This window comes from Pistacia vera, unplaced genomic scaffold, assembly GCF_008641045.1.
Source record: "Pistacia vera cultivar Batoury unplaced genomic scaffold, PisVer_v2 Contig71, whole genome shotgun sequence".
Taxonomy (NCBI): Eukaryota; Viridiplantae; Streptophyta; class Magnoliopsida; order Sapindales; family Anacardiaceae; genus Pistacia; species Pistacia vera.
The window spans coordinates 680,118-700,601 of record NW_022196568.1 but is presented as its reverse complement, the minus strand read 5'-3'; the positions used below and the strand labels follow the sequence as shown (position 1 = coordinate 700,601).

Sequence of the window (20,484 nt, the reverse complement as noted above, 5' to 3'; positions counted from 1 at the left end):
CTACTTATAGTGGGATGCATTGAACTAATGATTACTGAATCTGTGAGTTGGTGGGATTAAGTGTACAAATCATTCTTTATGTCACATTGCCCACCTTCTAGAGTGATTTACACGATTTGGAGCAGGGGTTGGACACGTGGGATCACCACAGCTTCTGGCTGGTCTGGTGCGCACCTACTGTTCTGACAGAAGTAGGCTGCCCCTTTTCTCACGTGACTCAGCTGTGGGTGTACCCATGCTCTGACTTTTGCACACTAACTGGACCTTACGTTAGCCCTATATTTTTCAGGCATAACAATTTCCATGATGATTTATACGTTTATCAACATGCCTTTTTAAAGTACTAGCACCATTACTCGCATCAGTTTTATAAATATTTCTACAATACTTGCATCCTGCTTTCTTCACTTGAACCTCATTTTCTGTCTCGTAAACCTTTACGAAATGTATCCAAACGTCTGATGTATGTCTGTTGTCAGTTCTGATAGTTGCAGTTGATGAACCTGCTTCTACTTTAAATGGAGTTGGACAAGGACGATGATTACGAGAAGGACCTCTAGAACCACTGGGAGCTATAGCAACACGGAGAGGAAGGGGGAAAATATTATTAGGTGTATCAGATTCTAAGAATGGGAAAGCAGGACTGTTTGAATCTACTACGTTTATGTTAGTAAATTTAGGGGGACTAGGACAATTTTCTTCATCATCGAAATTGATGGTGGGATGGAAATATCCATCCATTCTAGTTATATATATAAAGATATAAAAGAATTAAAGAAGGAGAATTGGAATTTGGAAATATGAATTGAAAATTGCAAAAAGTAATAAAAATTAAAATGAGAGCAAATTGACAACTGAGATTTGAGAGATTTTTAGAGCAAGAGCACATAAAGCAATTGAAGAAAATGAGAGAATTTTGGATGTGAGGAAATATGAGAAGTTTATGCCCTATAGATAGAGAAAAATGGGAAAAGAAAATGACCAAAAAGACCCCTCCAATTGCTATATAATGACTATATTTGAAGGGTAAAATGGGTTTTTGAACAAAAAAATTAAATTTTTTTTTTTTTTTGTTGCCAACCCTTCGAGTTGGCGACTAGCAGCCCAATTGCCAACCTGACGGGCCTGACGAGTTTTAAAAAAAAATTAACAACTCGTCGGGCCTGCCTACGCAGGTCCAACCTGCCCGATTGGGAATACTCGGGCTGGGCTGAGCCCGACCTACCCTTAAGCCAGGCTAGGTTGGGGTTGGCCCACCTAACTTGACCTATTTTTTCCACCTCTACTCACAACCCCAATGTGACAACTTGTAATTGATTAGCTCATAATATGTCTCATTTGATAGATTGTGGCTAGCCAATTACGAGTTGCCACGTCGAGGTTATGAGAGAAAATTCATGAGATTACTCTATTTTTAAATGTTTATTTAAAGCTTGTCTCATAATCACGGAAAGAGATTAATTTGTTCGATTATTTAAACAAATAAAATGTTATATTGGTGTTTCAATTTCACTTGGCCTCATATTTATATTGTCATATACACATGCAAAATACTATTCTATGATTATGGCCTCATTTGCAAAATACACACAAGAAAAATTCTATTAATATTTTTCGCTGCACCAAACAACCATTGGGCTGTAAATGATGCTTCAGCTGGTTGGCTCTTTATGATTCCGAGGAGTTGCCAGTTAGAAGGCCCAATGAGAGGCAATCCCACCAGGCCAGCCCAGTTTTACTATATTATATTTGCTGGATCGGTACTTCAAGTGCTGATTTTTTTGGTCATTTAAAAAAAAAGGGGGGAAAAAATCTAGGTGGCATAACTTAGTGTTGGTCAGATTCTCGTATATATTTGCTATTCGGATAAAATCAAATCTACCTTTATATGTTTTGATTATACTATGTTTTATCTGTTTCTGTAATGGAAAATTCATTAAGTTAGTGTAAGAACATTCTCAATGAGATTATTATTATTATTACTAGAAATGGGATGTAATACACAGAGTGGAAAAAAAATACAATTAAAAGAAGGCTTGAATTATTTCACTCCCTGGAAACTAAAACTACTTGTTTCCAAACATTTTCCGAACCTGCAAGAGCAGCAGGAGCATTTTCAAGACCTTCAGTAATGTGTTCAAGATAAACGATCTTCCCTTCTCGGATCTTAGGCAGCACATCATCTAAAAACTCTGAGTATTGAGGAAAATAATCGAAGACTACAAATCCTTGCATACGAATCCGCTTATGAATAATTATCCTCAAATTCTGTACACCTTCAGGCTCTTCAAGATTGTGCTCTGCGCTCATTCCACACACCGCGATTCGACCATTAAGTCTCATGTTTAGAAGCACTGCATCGAGCATTTTTCCCCCCACGTTTTCGAAGTAAACGTCAATGCCTTCAGGAAAGCACCTGGAAAAAAAAAATTGGAAGTTTCTGGTTATTTTCCTTCTTGTTACAATTTTTTCAGTTTGTGGGGGCAATGGCCCCTGCTTCTATCTCCTATGTTCCTGAAACTTACCTTTTCAAAGCTGCATCCAAGTCTTTCTCCTCCTTATAGTTGAAAGCATCATCAAATCCCAACTTGTTCTTCAAAATTTCAACCTAAAAGTACTTGTAAGAGAAAAGATTAATTAGGGATAACAGGGACTACAGCATTATAAACTGAATCTCAGGCATATTCACAAGCAATGTGACATGTAACAATGAGGTATTTCAGGAGAAATCGGCTCACCTTTTCTTTACTTCCGGCACTGCCAACAACGTAGCAGCCCAATAACTTTGCAAATTGCCCAACAAGCTGACCAACAGCGCCTGATGCTCCTGAAATGTAGACATATTCTCCTTTCTTAGGAGCAGCTACTTTATGGAGACCAACCCAAGCAGTCATTCCAGGCATACCTATGCACAAAACGAAATAAAAAGAACAAACAATTTGCTATCAATTCATATTACTTGTTTCCCCTTTAATTGTCAAGTTATTCCAAATAGAAAATCCTGAGATCATCAACAGAGGGAAAAACTCATCAAGAATTCCAGTATAGTAGGACAAAGGAACATCAGCATGATGGATTTTGAAGAAGCTTTCAGGATTCTTAATCACACTGTATTCTTCCCATCCAACTATTCCCCAAACTAGATCCCCTTTCTGAAATTCCGGACGCCCTGAATCCACAACTTTTGCCACTCCAAACCCATCCATTGCCTACATTTTTACGCCATCAACTTAAATTAGAGAGCTTTCATGTACACAAAGTAAACAAAACAAAAGAAAACCCTTCATCAAATGTCTTTTTAAGTTTTCGAATCCTGTAATTACTTAACATGATATCAGAACTAAAGTAACGCTTACAGAGCCAGGCGTGAAGGAAGAGAAATCAGGATGTTCAAACTTCTTCATGCGGATTTTCACATAAGGTTCAACAGACAAGTAAAGATTCTTCACAACAAGACCATTTGAGCCTTCCTCTACTTTCAAAGATATAGAACTTGTATTCACCGCCATGTCAGATTCTTTCGGAGCTCCATTGACGAGTTGCTTCAATATCACTTGCTTGTTGTCAATCACTTCTCCTCCACCTGCCATTATTGCTTGTTTTTCTTTGCTTTGCTTTAATTTTTCACTACTCAAATCTGTAATGTTTTTTTTTTTTTTTTTGTTTTTGTCCCTCTGTGTATTGATTGCGTATTTATAATTGCATGATATATTTTTTTGTGTCGTTTTCGTTTTGTATTCTTGTTTAAATTCATGTCATTCGAGTCAGCACTGACGAATTTATGGGTTTTTGTTTACTTTTCCTATTTGATGATAACCATCCTGGCTTGTGGAAAACAGAGCCGGTTCAACCCTCTGCAACTAAGGAAATTGTCCAGGACCCCATATTGAATGAAAGCGTCACCATATAATTAAAATATATATTATATTATTGTGCTTTAATATTGATTTTTATAAGAATTGTTTGGGTAAAATTACATATGGGAATCTGCCATTAGAGAAAGTGGGTGGTTGATAAATGATAATGACTAGAAAAGGGATTTGTTATTTCATTATAATAATAAGCCGCCATAACAATGTCATAGGTTAATATTATTGTCTTTTATTATACCAGTCAAATTCTAACTAATCTTTATCATTTTATTGATTAAATTCATTTTTATTTTGGGTTTTGAAAGGATAAGAATATTATTGATAACAATCTTACTATAGTTTTAACTAATTTCCAGCTTCTAATATTATTTTTTATTGTAATGTTTATTCCCAAAGGATATTATTGTCATTTTCTCTGTATTATTTATTAAATTTATTTTTATAATTAATTTAAACCAAACTTCATTAGTCTATTTATTCTAAAACTTAGTGTGGGCTTTCGACAAAGCTGATTACAAGCCCATGTTTAAGGCCCAATTAAAGGGCACCACTACCAGGCCATCCCATTTTAACTATATTACATTTGGAAGATTGATACTTCAAGTTTTGATTTATTTTCCTATTTTAATTAGAAAAAATAAAAGATAAAAATTACGGTGAAATACATTAGTATATGCAAGAATACATATATAACAGTCCAGACCAAATTAAGTAGATATCATGTGTGATATTTCATAGCACTTGGATAGAAGAGTAAAATGTTTGTTAGATATTATATGAGTTTTTAAACTGTAAAAACGTGTTTGGGGTTGAATCCCAAAAGCAAAATCCTGAGAACAAAAATCTAAAGCGGATAATATCTTAGCAACTTTGATTAATTTCCAAATACTATAAATGGGTGAGTATGAAACAAATTAAAAATTACAAACTATAGATAATACTACCAATGTGTAAGTAAAAAATAAATGGTACGTGATCTTTTAACTTAAAATTTTATTTAAATTGGGAAACAAATCCCGATAAATAAAATTTTAAGTTAAAATTACCTTTTCAAAGCTGCATCCAAGTCTTGCTCCTCTTTGTAGTTGAAAGCGTCATCAAATCCGACCTTGTTCTTCAAATTTTCAACCTTAAGTATTATAGAGTGTCAAAAGCATTAGTTAAGCTGAATTATTGCAAAGTAATTGAATGCTTAACTGCAACAAACCAGATAACTCTGGGTAGGAACGAAGCCACTAAGGGCTCAATGACCTTGGAGAAGTCAGTGAATCCACTTCTATTTTGTATTTGTAACAAAAAATAAATAAAAATAAACCCCTTTCTTGTGTTAAGGTAGTTATGCCATTATGGCGACTTTTGACAGCCTTCGGTAGCGGTCGATGGCGACTGGTGGTGGTGGCCAGTTCTAGGTATAATGACATTTTTATAAATAATGACAATAACAAGTGCAATGTCGTTTGGAAAATTTAAAAAGTGAGGACAAAAGGGTCTACATAAGTGAATTGAGTGTTTTGTAAATCTTAACAAATAAAAGGCTAATTTGGACTAAATGCTCAACTATTTAGGGGCAATATGGGACACAAAATTGGATTACCTTGGGTAAGTTTTAATAACAGCCCCCCGCCCCCGCAAGGTAATAATATTCTCGACAATCTCCCCCCAAAATGCCATTGTTTGTCATAAAAGATTCCGAGAATATTTTTTTACAAATCAACCAAATACTATCATCTGCTCAATTTAAAAAACATTACCCCAGTTATATAATATTAACCTCATCCAATCGGGCCCTAAAGATAATTGCATACCCAAAAAGTTTTAAAACGAAAATTACCCATCAACCGTTAAGATCTATTAGATAGTTTTCCACCCTACTGTTAAGATCTATAAGTAAAATATTTTTAAAGAAGGATAGGATTGTAATTTTCCATGCAGCCAAAAATGGCTGGAAGAAATGGTGGCTGGCGGTAGGGAAAATATCAAGAAAAAAACCGAATCAATCAACAAAGAATCCGACTGGACCTCCACCAGCTCCAAACCTGCCACTAGAACCATCATTGAAAAAAAAAATGGCTTTCTCAAAAATCATCAAATTGGTGAACAAAATTAACCCAGCCGTGGCGATAGGACGTGAGTCTCGACTGGCGGATTACCAAGCGTCATGGTTGGTGGGGTTTTGTAGAGTGAAGGTTAGTGGTTCGAATGGTGGTGTTTGGTTGAAATTTGGTTGCCATTTGTCATCGGAATTTGGCTTAGTACAACAAAACCTTAACTTTGCAATTGTTGGCCAACAGTGGAAGGAGAGGCTTGGAATCTTTGGGGGGTTTGGTCAATGGAGGTTAGGGAAGCTAGTGGAAGGGTCGGGGAAGTCCAACAATGCCAGATTTCAACTAGATCGACCAAAGACAAGGGCGCATACGATTGTGAAGATTCGCGAAAAGGGACAAATTTGGCCAAAAAAAGGATCAATGAGGCAAGAGGGTTGTGTAAACGGGCTTGGGGTGATGGATTCCATCGGTTTTGGCTAGATTTAGCGCAATCGGTCGGTATTGAAGAGTGAGTTGAGAGAAAGCCAAATTTTTTTTTTTCCAGTTATGGTGGCAGGTTTGGAGCTAGTATAGGTCCAACCAGATTCTTTGTTGATTGTTTGGGTTTTTTTCTTACTATTTTCCCTACCACCGACCACCATTTCTTCCGGCCATTTTCGGCTGCATGAAAAATTACCATCCTATCCTTCTTTAAATAGATTTTACTTACAGATCTTAACGGTAGGATGGGAAACTGTCTAATAGATCTTAATAGTTGGTAGGTAATTGTCATTTTAAAACTTTTTGGGTATGAAATAGCTTTAGGGTAAACTTTAGATGGGAAGAAGTCATTCGGCCTTCAAAAACAAAAGATTATATCGTATTTAAATTTCATGTCAAACAAGCCTAAGACAAGCCCAAGTGGACAAGGAGAGTGTTGCCTGGTTGACCCAGTTTGCATTAAAATTAAATAAGGCCCACTAAACAAAACAGACAAAGGAATCAAAACGTTTATTAAGAGATGGGTTTTATCATCCACTATTTGTCCTCATTTAACAAATTAACCGTCTGTTTCTTCACTTAACATGCACAAGGACCCTTTCTACTTCTTTTCTGCAAATTAAATTTCAAATCATTTTTATTTCTCTTTTCCTCATCCTTATCTCACTCCACCTAAACCTTAAATCCAATTATCACTACCTATTTATATAATCCTAAGAAATTGAACCTATTTATTTGTTTGTTATATAATATTAGATGCAATACTTATTAAATATATAATGCTATTATGTGTTATTAAACGATCATTTTGTTGTCAACAACTCAAGTGGTATTGAAAATATTTTATTAGTTTTGTATTCTCATAATACAAAAAAATTATATTCTATACTATATTGCATGTTGTTATAATATTATGATAAATATTAAATTATTATTTTTTTAATTTTCATCTTATAGTTTGTCCATTATTATAAGTTTTACATATTCCAATGTTAATATATATGGTGTGACATTCATTATTTTCAAATATTAAAGAAAAAATCTCCATGAAATGAAAAATATTAAAATAAAAAATTATCCTTTAAATGAAACAAAAAATGAAAATAAAAAACCTTATGTTATGAAACCAAAAAAAAAAAAAAACAAAACAAAACAAAAAAAACAAAAATGGTCATATAAATTGGGCCTGGGTGAGCCCAACAATGAGGATATTGGGCTTTTCTTTTTTCAGCGAGCAAACCCAAATTGAAACAACTCTCTGCGTTTCTTTCTCTGCCTTGAGAGATTCAACTCGGCTGGTTTATCACTGAAGCAACTTATTTATTATCAGCATTAATAAATGTAAATCTTTAATTCGCTAATTAATCTCCTTATTTACATTGTCGTCTTCATTTACATATAAATCTCGTCATTTATTTTAACAAAAATAAATTAAAAATGATGTCGCCAAAGCCACTATCTGAAGATCGAGGATCTCCTCATTTCAGGTAATAACATCGAATCTCAAATTTTTCATTTTTCTTGTCGTTTTGTTCTTCATTGCCTGCGTTTTTGGAAAACCCTAATGCACTTAAGAAAATTTTGAATGTAATAGTTATGGTTGTTTTTAGGTTCAGCTGATATGGTTGTTTTTAGGTTCAGCTGACTTTGTAGACGTTAGTCAAATAGCATGCACTATCAAAATCCTAATTTAACTTTCTTTTATTTTCCTGCATTGTCTTGGAAAACAAACAGGGCGTAACTGAGAACAAAAGTACCCTACAGAAAGGTTTTTGTTAGCAAAGTTGTTTAATTAGGCTGATGCGAAAAAGAAAAAAAGATAAATATAGCAAAAATGTTAAAATCTCAGATTGTTATTTACTTAGCTTGCAGTTAGTAACTTATTAAGTAAATATGGGAATGGAATCGGAAATAGAATTTTGAAATTTTGCTATATAGGCCTCAGTTGAGTGAAAATTGTAATGCTGTTTTTCTGATTTGGTGAGATTGTGCGTACAAATAAAACTCTGAGGCGTTAGTTGAGTGATTAGGCATTCGGAATTCGAATTAGCTGGCTAAAAGCCACAAGTCTTTTACTTCTCAAAGATTGTTAAGTTCAACCTGGGGCCTCACTCGGAATTCGAGTTAGCTGAGTAGTGTTGTTTGATTTATGCGTTAGTAAAAAGTGAAAATTGTTTGCAGATAGTTGACATTTCAACTACTGCTTGAAAAAAGTTTCAGTACTGCCTCTTCTGTCCAGTACTCGTGCTGTTGGTGATCATACTACATATTATGAGTCTCGTCTGGGAATAGAAGTCTAAGGGCATGAATACCAAGCTTTCAGTGCAGCACGTGTACTGAGCTCTTTTTCCAAATGAACTTAGTTTTGGTGTTTGACTGAGATGATTTTAGTTTTGAGTTGATATAGAAGTGCTAATAAGGGGAATTATCTTTTAAAATGTTGAATTAGTTAGAATTGTTGATTGGGAGAATGGTAATGACAAAATTTTAGTTTATTGTTCTGTTGAATTTGTGCATTCAGTGTTGTTGGCTATGTTTGTTCTTAGAAACTGCTAGTGGTTTACTGATGTGCTTGTGGTCCTTTAGGCATACACCATTACAAATAATCCATGTTATCGGAAACTTCTTGAGGATATGGTCAGTTTACTCCATGTATCGCTATTTGTCTCAAACGGGAGCGTCAGTAACACTTTTTATCTTCTGCTGTCTGGTGCCTTCATCCATCCTATTTTTGATGTTGCAAAAGCCTTGGAAGGGAAGACCACTCTCAAATACACAGGTTATTTATTTATTGGAAGTTATGTAGAATTTTAAGAGACAGTTTAATGCTAAAGGATGTGGACTTGTATATTCTTTTGTAAAATTTGTCAGTTTTTTTTCTTTTCAGGTAGTGCCTTCTGTAATTAATGGTGGCATAACAGCTTTGTACTTCATTTTGTGGGGAAAGGGTCTCAAAGCATGTGGACCAGTTAGGTAGGTTTTCTGTTGCTTAAGGTATATTGCAACTAGCTCTTTAGCTTTCAAGTGCCTGTATTAACTAGCATGCTCTCTCGTTTAAGGAATAAATATGGTGAAATGTGTTTAATTGGTTATTTAAATTAAGGTTTTGATCAGTGCTTATATTTTTGGTATCGGTGGCCTTGGCCAACTCAGTGTTGAGAACATGCTGCAACAAATGACAAATGTATCATGACTTAGATCAATTTTGAGAATCCTATAATATCTTGGTATAAATCTTATGTAAATTAAACTGCATAACATTGGAACAATGTGGATGTACTAAATATTTGGTGATCCAAAAGTCAATTATATGTACTCTCTCGAGTCTGAAGATGACTGAGTACAATTTTCTCTCTTTAGTGATACTTCATACAATTTTGTAATTCGCAGTAAAAAATTATCTTTGGTCATCACTACGTCGAGTTATTACCTGAGGCGTCTTTTTGAAACTGTTGTTTGCACAATTTGTCCTCTTTTTCAAGAATCTGTTTGTTGACTTTATTCATCTATCACTTAACTCAAAAATGTTCATCTGGTCCTTTCTCTTGCTTTAATTAGGCGAATTATGTATTATTTCTTGTCTTGACCTTTTTTTCTGGTCTCTAGAGCTATATTGGGAGAGTATTCTGGTGCTGTTCTTGGAGTATTATCTGGAGTATTATATGGACGGAGAGTCCATGTCTGGAAAAAGGTAGTTCTCTGAAAGACATTTGTTCTATGCATGTATGTTGCATATGGTGTTCAAGTTTGAACTTAAAGTGTAGTAGTGTAAATTAACATGAAATCTATCACTGTAATAATTTATTACCATTTGGGTGATTGAACTGATATTTAGATATTTTTTTCTTCCTTAATCATATTGATGCTTCCTCATCCGTTAACAGGTTGGTGGGCTTATTGCAATGTTGGCATCTTACTACTTATTATCTCAAGGCTGGGCCATGGCAACCTTTTCTCCACTTTATATCCTCACATACACTTTTTTTTTTTTTTTTTTGGTGACTATTTTATTGAGCTGATAGAGTCTATTTTTTTCTTTTATTATCTTCTGAATCTTTCTCTTTCTCTTCAATTCTCTCAGTTTATTAAGTGTGAATAGTTGGCTTATTCAAGTTTATTATGATAAACTTAACCTAAATATACCATTCAAGGATAGCCTTGATACAGAGGTTCCGACTGAACAAGTATTGGGTATGAAAGAAATGGCAGTTCCCATCTTTGCTGGAATCTTGTCAGGATTGAGAAGGGTGCTTGCACGGCGTGTTTCACTCAAGGTTTATATATTTTTTTATTTGTTTTTATCTTGTGCATTATTTATGAGCACAAAAATCAGTTCTGAGTTTTTCCTCTCTCTCTCTTTTCTAAGTGCACAGACGTACTCATTTACTGTTGCATTATCTGATTGTTCCATTTTCTGCTCCAGAATCAACTCAAGAGGCGACTTCATGCTATAACTATAGCTGCTGCAACATGTTTTCTGTTTCCTGTGGCCATGTGGGACTTGATCATAGTAAGTATTGTTATGCAAATCAATCCTAACTGTAATTTCAGTAAACACACAAGTTTCAGGGATGTAAGTTTGTTAACCTTTCTCGGACTCTGGTTTAATGGACATTTGCTTTTTACTTCTGTTTTCATTGGAGCAATTCAGGGGTCAGCATCCAGTAGCAGCGTAGAGTTGCCATTTTCTGCATGGGCTTTTCTGAGCGCTACCCTCTTTGGGGTTATCCTGATATTCTATGTTGACAGTATTGCAGAGGAGAGGTATCTTATAAGATTATCCCTAAAGATCTTCTCTGGCATTTGCAACTTAATGATGACTGGCAATCACAACTGCATGTTTTAATTTCCTCGCTGGCTATGGTGTGATCTGAGATGAGAGGCAGTTGCACTTTGTCAAACTTTATCTTATATGATACATGCCCGTGCAAATGAAACAGTTCTTTGTTTTCAGTTAAAATCAGCTACATGTACAGCTTGTTCACTGATAAACACCAATGGTCGCCTCTAAACTTTTCAATGAAAAAATGGTTAAAATTGGATATTATGCTGCCTCAGCTTCCATTATAATAAAGCAATTGCTAACATTTATATGATGGTATGGTTTAGCATGGATTTCATTGCGCAAGAGTGATAATTATGTGACTCCACCTTGGTAATATAGGAGTCTTTTGCAGTACACATAAGTCCTATTAAGTACACCAGACTTCCTTAGCATTAGTTTCTTATGTTTCTTGCATCTTTTTGTTTCCCTTTTCATGTATGTTCAGTTAAAGAATCATGAAAGTTTTTGGGGGATATGTATTCATGATTCAAATCTTTTAGATTGGTGCTTCTGCTTTTAGTTTCAACTTTTAAACTCTTAGTTAGGAGGTGCTTGTGATCGGTGATCATAGGATATTCATGGGGTTTTTCTTAGTGATTGAGACAACCTTTACTGTTTTTAGGTTGCACATGGTTTTCTCGTCTCCAAGGCATTTAATGGTGGCTGGGGGATGCATTATTGTCATGGAGATAGTGTACAAAATGGACTTCTCTCAGCTAGGCTTCATGATTTGCTCCTCAATATTGGGCTTTGGTATGTACATGTTATCTTAATTTCTTCATTTTTCCCAATATTTCGCCTTTTATGCCTTGGCATGTGCATGGTGCTCAAGCTGCACTTGCAGGCTTACAGTTGGCACTCCAAATTTAATGGCATGCAAAAAAAGTGTTACAGGGATATACCTACTCTTTTTTGTTTTTGTTTTTTTTTTTTTTTTTTAATTTTATTGTCAATAAAATAATTAATAATTTTTCCTTTATGTGCCGCAAGTTAATGGATAATTAAACAGGAAGGTCTACTCTTATGATTCATTATTTGGCCAGGATGGTGATTCAGTTACTTAGATCTGAAAATGGGAAAAGATTTCTGTTGTACATCTTGATAATCAATAATTATGGCTTACTAAATCTCAAATTTAAATGGATATTTTTATGAAGTTGATCATCAATTATGAACTTTGATTGGTAGTATAAAAGGCTTGACTAATGTAGGGTGCATTTGTATATGCCTCTATATGTTTTTCATTGATGTTATGATCAAGTTACTCATTTTAAATGGCAACTTTTTAACAGCTTTGTGGAAACTATTGATTGTGGAAGGTGGAAATAATGGCATATCCTAAAATCTTACCATTCTCTTACTGCTTTTCTTTCTCATTACTCTAACTAGTATTGTTGGTCAAGATGGTGAATAAATACCTTCTTATGACATGGATGTTTTGTTTTCCTTTGATGAAGTGGTTGTGAAGAAGTCCTCCATCTCCCATCTCTGTATCTTCACAATGAATTTTGTCCTCTTATCAATACATAGAATAGTAAATAAATGAATCTTCACTTATAATATGAAAAATGTGAGAGCGATGCAATTACTTAGTAACAAATATTTTACCACAATAATACCATGCGTACTAACCTAAAGCATAGTACGGGTACCATACGCATAATACGGGTACCATATGTAATTTTAACAAAAGTTAGTACGCTAATTAGTAAAATTCGTTAGTACGCATAGCATTACCCATTTTACCAAAAAAAAAATGTAATTGTAATATGAACAATTGCGTTCTTGATGGTGCTGGCATCTGACATGATTTTGTTTATACTTGAGGGAAAACTTATGTGTGGTTATCATATATATTTCTTCAGTTTTTATGTTTTAAATTTATATGGGTTATTTATCATATCATTGTGTATAAATTTTGTAGGGATCTATGAGGCGACATCTTTGGAACGAAGTAGGAAAGATTCCTTTCAAAAGTCAGATCAATCTAATGGAATTTTAGAGGATGACCTTCAGATGACTTCGCTTCCGACTTAAGAGTATGTTTAAGTTTTTGCCTTCAGAATTTGTTCTACAGTCTCTCTCTTGCGATAGTTTTGTGAATTTGAAAATATGAATTTTAATGCTAACTGAGGGGCTAGGGGGAGCACATGGGAAAGTTAAATGAAATGTATTGGCAGCTGGAATTTGAGTCTCCTCTCTACCGACTGACATGCTCTCTCTGTGCAAAATTGCAGCTTGGAGTATATCGAACACACAAGCAATTTTGTTTCACAGCATTTCTTTCAGAGATGTTGATTTCATCCCCACGTTATGGGGTAATTTACACTGCTCATTCAGGAACTCTCAGCTAAATTCTTTAATGTGAAAATGATAGGTGACTCTAGGAAACTTACAAACAAATGGTTAATAGTTGAAACCTTCCATGATATGGCATGGAATATTAAGAGACTTGTGAGAAAATTAGACTGTAAAATTCTCCCATATGTTATCTATTGTTGATAGTTGATTCTTGTCAAACTTGTGAGAGGTTTTGGAGGTAATTTTACTGTAGGTTAGATTTATTTTTTTAATTTATGAAAAAAACTTCATCAAATTTTTAAATATTATTACTGTATAATCATGACTCCAGTAGATATAACAACAAAAAAAGGGTAAACTAATTGCCACTGTACGTTTGTTAAGAATGGCTTTAATAGGGGTGTTAACGACTCAAGCTGAGCCGAGTTTTCGGCTTAACGAGCTCGGCTTGTGAAAGAGGATTTATAATCTAGCCAAGCCGAGCCGAGCCGAATATTTTGTGGCTTAGCTTGTGAAGGATTTAGGCATATTTCGAGCCAGCTTATTGAGCAAACTCCAAAATATTCAGTTTTTTTTTTTAAATTCTGTGGGCAGCACGCAGGTATGAATGTTTGATGGTTTTCGTTAAATTTTCATAATTCATTTTAATTTTTCACCATCCTCAAAACAACTTCTAAATTCTACAGATTATAATTTTTTTCTTCTCATGTCCTTATACATCACCCAACAATTAAACCTACTTAAAATAAACATTAAATGAAATGCTACTGTTATTAATAATTTATCAGTCAACATACTGTATGTATCACAAATTAAGTTAAGTGAACTAAAGGTTTTTTATTTAGTTCACTTGACTTAATTAAGTTTTCATCAAACAAAATGAGGGATTAGCATAACTATACATCAAGTGACATCCCTATCCATCAAAAAATATATATAACAACAAAAGATTATTGAATGTATGTCCATTGTAGCCCTACTCCTCCTACAAACAAATTAATGTGAAACACATTAAGTACAATTGTCATTTTATATAGACCATAAAGATGAAAATGCAAACCTGAACACAAAACTAATAAATATAGACCTGTAGAATCCTACTGCCACAGCCAATAACTCACAGGTGAATCAACCAATCTGTTGACTCCCATCACCTGACAGAACAGGAAGCTGAATCTCCAAGTTATCCTCCTCTTTCTAAAATGAAAAAAAGATAAAATAATCTGTAGGTTAGAATAAAGTAATTTTAAATATTGAATTAAACAAAACATGTAATCAATGGAAGTTACTTTGCACCCTTTCTTCACTCTATTCAAAGTGCGACACCAGTCACATCCACATAATAACATCTCCACTGTAGCTGGTGACAAAGAAGCTCGATAGCTATCAATAACCCTGCACCCAACACTGAATGCAGACTCTGAAGCAACTGTAATGATCAGGATGACTAGTATCTTACGAGCCATCGTAGACAATATATGATACTTGGTTGAATTTGCCTTCCACCACTGTAAGGCATCGAATGAGTCATGATCCCCTACACACTTATGACATCCCTCTCCCAAATAACAGTCCAATTCAGACTTACTCGGCTCAACATTTTCAACCACGTCCAGAAAACTGCTAAAATCATCCCAGGCCTTGGCTCCCTCAACCGCAGCCACCTCACCAATGGCTCCATGTCCATCCCCTTGTGACACAGAAGCACAAGCGATAGTCACACCTTGATTAGCTTGAACATACTCCTTATATAACTCATACAATGCATCATGGACCGTCATCATATTTGCCCGTGCTTTTACCTCATAATACATCTTAGGGAATGCCCACTGAATAACCCTCATTTTCAATCGAGGATCCAATACAGTAGCCACAGACATCAACACATTACATTCCCCCCAATACTTATCAAACTTCTCTTTCATTTTCCTAACCATTACTTTAATAAAATCATCTTCAGATTCACTTTTACTATCCAACATACGTTTCACTACACACACCTCCTTCAAGAATAAATTAGACGTCGGATAATCACTTCCTGAAATGGGTTTGGTTGAACCACTGAATACTTTTAAAATTTCGCAGACTTTCTCCACTTTCTCCCAATCCTCGTTACCCTGACTATTATGATAATTGATATCCCTCTCTTTCAATCTTGGAAAAACCTTTTTGAACTTAATTATCNAATTAGTACATCTGCATGAGAATTGTTAAAGAAGTTGTTATGTAATCAACCAAGAACACATACAACCAAACAAAATCACGTAAAACACACACACAATCAACACCAGTTTTACCGTGGTTCACTTGCTCTTTTTGAGCAAGCTACATCTATGTTGAACTCAGAAAAAGGGGAGTTCGTTGCACTACAATTAACAGAAAACAATCAATTATAGTCCTTGATACAAACAACTAGAAAAACCCCAAATCTCACACTTCTGATTCAACCCGCAACCTGACCTTAGGAATACTCTAAACCTGGAATTCCTAGACTAAGAACACAATCATTCTTCCCTTAAATGATTACACAACAATCACTCAAGATACCTCATATTAATTACATACAAGAATCAGACTCAAATTATCAAGAGCCCTAATCAAGAACAACAAACAAAATCAGGCTCTCTCTCTTTCGAACTGTTGCGTTTTTGCGAAGATCTTTCCTTTATAGTGTTGACTTGTGGCTTAATCTCATCCTTTGGATTGGCATTGAATCAATGGTCAGGATTCGTCTTCATGCTGTCCAAAACGTCACTGTTCCACTAATATTCAGTACGACGTCGTTTCAAACATTCACTTCCAACAAAAGTATTTATACATCTGCATGAGAAAATAACTATAACATTATTTAATTAATTTATGATGCAACTATGAAGAAGTCTTCTAGAAACTTAAAAATGTTTATTACACAAAGGCTTTCAATAATATGGTCAATAATTACGAGAATTACTTGTATGAGATAGTCTTATATATCCACTTAATTAACGTGGTGAAAATGGTTAATTAATAATATAATGACAAGTGTTATCATATATTTGTTAAATTTTCTTTTTCATTTATCCATCATCATGACTCATGAAAATATCAGTTTATACATATAGTATTATTCTATCAAATCAATAACCTCTAAAATATATAAGCAGTAGATTTAAAAATTAATAATACACATATTTATTTTATTGGATGGTCTTACCACGTTAGGTAAGTGAGGTGATAAAACTATTATGTAAGTTTTCTCATGCTTAGGTTTATTATTAGTTAGAAAGAGGGTATAATACAAAGATTGTATTTACTCCCTAGCTACCACAACAACTTGCTTTCCAAGACTGCGTCCACTGAATAGACCAACGAGGGCAGCCGGAGCACTTTCAATAGCTTCAGCTATGTCTTCAAGATAAACAAGTTTCTCTTCTCGGATTAAAGCCAACACAACATCCAAAAACTCTGAATATTGAGGAAAGTAATCAATGACTGCGAGTCCTTCCATACGAATCCGCTTATAAGGAAGGTTCATTAAATTGTGTATGCCTTCCGGCTCACTAAGATAGTACTGTGAGATCATTCCACACACCACAATTCGACCATGAAGTCTAATGTTTAAAAGCACTACATCTAGCATCTTTCCACCGACAGTTTCGAAGTAAAGGTCAATGCCCTCAGGAAAGTACCTAGGGAAGAGTGTATATATATATAAGTTAATGAGTTCCATCTCCTCTCTGGTCCTGATGAAATTTAAGAGAGAATCTAAGAAATGAAACTTAATTACCTTTTCAAAGTTGCATTTAAGTCATGCTCCTCCTTATAGTTGAAGGCATCATCAAATCCCAACTTTTTCTTTAAAATTCAACCTAAAGTATGGCAGAAGGATAAAGAAAAATAAATAAAAATTACCAGCTCTTAACAAGTTTGAAAAGGTGAAAATTTTTGAATGAGAAAGACAAGCATGAATAGAAACTTCTAGGTTTTAAGATATATTGACTTGTTCAAATATTGTCCAGGAAAAAAAAAAAAACATAGCCTTTGACAGATTATAGAAGTAATTGTCACAAGAATTGATTAAACTGAATTATTGCCAGGGAATCAAATGTTAAACTGCAATAAATTAATCTGATAAGTCTTGGAAAAGTATAAAGAAGAATGAGGTTTTTCTGGAGAAATATAATTGGTTTACCTTTTCTTTACTTCCAGCACTTCCAACAACGTAGCAACCCATTAACTTTGCAAATTGCCCAACAAGCTGACCAACTGCACCTGATGCTGCTGAAACGTATACATTTTCATCTTTCTTAGGAGAAGCGACTTTATAGAAACCAGCCCAAGCTGTAATACCTTGCATACCTAACCATCAAAAAAAAAAAAAAAATTATTATATACTAGAAGCAAGGAGCCAAGGACCGACCCATTTAGTGACAGAGTGGGGGCTTCCACTAAAAAAAAATTCCATTGATTTTTTTAGTTCTTTATATGAAATTATGTATTGAAGGCATGTAAATACTCAAAACCTTGAGATCATCAAGAGCGGAAACAGAAAAACTCACCAAGAATTCCAGTATAGTAGGACAAGGGAACATCAGTGTGATGGATTTTGAACAGGCTTTCAGGATTCTTAATCACACTGTACTCTTCCCATCCAACAGTTCCCCAAACTAAGTCCCCCTCCTTAAATTTTGGATACCCTGAATCCACAACTTTAGCCACTCCAAACCCTTCTAATGGCTACATTTACACTATGCATGCATCAACTTAAATGAGAAAATTTGCATAATAAATATAAATAATTAAATAAAACCCTTCATAAAAAAGCTTTTAAGTTTTCGAATCGTAAAATTGCCTAACATGATATTAAAGTTAAAGGTATTTAAGTAATGCTTACAGAACCAGGTGTGAAAGAAGAGAATTCATGATGTTCAAAATTCTTCAGGCGGATTCCCACGTAAGAATCACAAGACAAGTAAAGATTCTTCACAACAATTGCCTTTGAACCTGATTCAACTTTCAAGATATTGAACTTGTTTTCACCAACATGTCAGATTCTTTTGGAGCTCCATCAACGAAGTGTTTCAATATAACTTGCTTGTTGTTCATAACTTCGCCATCACTCGCCATTATTGCTTGTTTTGCTTTTGTTTATATTTTCACAACTCAAATGTATGTATAAATTTTTTCTTGAGTTTGTGTTGTTGCAGCATGATGATCAGTTGTTTTTACAGTTGCATGATTGTTGCTTATCTTGTCTTTGTTTTGTTTTGATATAAATGAGTCAGCAATGACGATTCTATTGTAAAACAGTTGAACTTTTGGTTTTGATTTACTTTTTTCTTTTCTTGTGATGATGATCATCCTTTCTTGTGTAAAAACATTGACAATGATATTTATATATAACTTCTAGGCTTTTCAAGACTTTTACCATTAAGGTCATTGTCTTCTAGCCACAAGGAAAGTTCAAAATCTTAACATATCTAACTCCTATTATAGCGTAAGTTAATCAAGAAAGACAAAATTGAGGCTCCGTTGTCTTCAAAATAATAAAAATACAATTGTAGATGGTGCATTACATTATGCACATGAATCGGCAATTGTTGTAATTGGATAAAAATACACAAAGTGATCCTCTTGACAAATTATTCTATTATCAGAAAAATAATGCAGCACAAATGTGGCAACTACAACTGCTTAATTTTTTCCCAATATTGCTTTCATTAAATGGGCCAACAAGAGCTATCTGCAGGAACATTTTCAAGACCTTCAGCAATGTCTTCAAGATAATCTTCCATCCATTCTCGGATCAAAGACACCGCAACCTCTAAAAACTTTGTTGCCAAAGGAAAGTAATAGAAGACAACGAATTTGCTTATAAGTAATGTTCGTCAAATTGTGTACACCTTCAGGAATTTTATGTATCTCGTGTCAAATACCAAGTCCAGCCAAGTAAATATGGTCCACTTTATGGTTTTCATTTGGGCTTCACACAAGTGTCCTTCACCCTAAACACGTCTATTAAGTTAAAAGAACCCAACCTTATAAACTGAATCCTAGACTTAGAGAAAATAGTTCTCAATAATTCATTCCCTAAGGTTATGGTGACAATAAGTATTGAAAAATTAAGAAGTGAACAAACTTAGATGCATGCAAGGAATGCGAGCATATACCACACTCGGATCATAGAAATTAATTTATCCGGACTGTTTGAGTTATGTTGAGGGGGTAAATGAGCCCCTCCTGGACCTATATTGGATCACCTGTCAACTACAAGATTGATGATTTGGACTACTCGCTAGTAGCTACTGCACATTGGGGTGACTTGACTTAAAAAATAAAAGTATTGGAAGATCCTTACCGGGGCTTATCTTCATGGACCTTGAGAGAAGGTACACCAGATTCCTTCTGTAAATATGATCGGGTCGGTTGTGTTGGGATTTTACCTAGGACTGGAACGTAGAAAATAAATTAAAAACAGAGGACTTTGATTTTATCTGAATAGTGCAGGTGTTTCATTGAGTTTTACTTGAATACAAATTGAGGAAACTGACCCTTGTATAAAGAGTACATCCCCGACTCTTCAACCAGATTAATCGACTCTGTTTAAGTTTCATAAAGACATCTTTTCATTTTCCTAACAGTCTATCAAAAATATAAAAAAATTCATGAGCCAAGAAAAAACTCTTGATTCATCCAGGATTATCAAAACTCTTCTACAAATATTGATTACAAATTATTGTTCTGAACAAGCTGCTGGGCCGTAGAAGATTTCAGGATACTTAAGTATTAATCTCACAGATATGGGGCTCAAGGGAGAGTTCCCTTGGGGAATTCAGAATTGCATTAGCTTGATGAGTTTAGACCTTTCAGGGAACCTCCTTTTTGGCTCAGTCCCAGTTCAAATTTGGGGAAGACTCAAAACTCTCTCAAGACTTGACCTCTCCAACAACAGATTTTCAGGTCAAATCCCATCAAGAATAGC

The 20,484-nt window shown here is 34.6% G+C and overlaps 2 protein-coding genes and 1 pseudogene across 3 annotated transcripts; 1 reads left to right on the top strand and 2 right to left on the bottom strand.

Annotated features, from left to right (window-relative positions):
* Positions 1-1,956: 1,956 nt before the first annotated feature.
* LOC116114444 lies at positions 1,957-18,644 on the bottom strand (annotated as a pseudogene).
* On the bottom strand, positions 2,899-3,658 carry LOC116114446 (2-alkenal reductase (NADP(+)-dependent)-like). The gene is made up of 2 exons (XM_031400595.1): positions 3,357-3,658; positions 2,899-3,209 (listed from the first exon to the last, which is right to left on the bottom strand). Exons 1-2 carry the CDS (start codon positions 3,588-3,590, stop codon positions 2,946-2,948), a joined length of 498 nt encoding a protein of 165 aa, XP_031256455.1. The 5' UTR covers positions 3,591-3,658; the 3' UTR covers positions 2,899-2,945.
* LOC116114442 lies at positions 7,815-13,775 on the top strand. 2 transcript variants are annotated; one of them, XM_031400591.1, is made up of 11 exons: positions 7,815-7,884; positions 8,984-9,176; positions 9,285-9,370; positions 10,004-10,088; positions 10,282-10,360; positions 10,541-10,671; positions 10,821-10,907; positions 11,049-11,161; positions 11,845-11,975; positions 13,147-13,261; positions 13,460-13,775. In XM_031400591.1, exons 1-10 carry the CDS (start codon positions 7,835-7,837, stop codon positions 13,257-13,259), a joined length of 1,068 nt encoding a protein of 355 aa, XP_031256451.1. In that variant the 5' UTR covers positions 7,815-7,834; the 3' UTR covers positions 13,260-13,261; positions 13,460-13,775. The 2 variants fall into 2 exon arrangements, with proteins under 2 accessions (XP_031256451.1, XP_031256450.1); XM_031400590.1 differs by having other exon boundaries at positions 13,364-13,775.
* Positions 18,645-20,484: the final 1,840 nt, after the last annotated feature.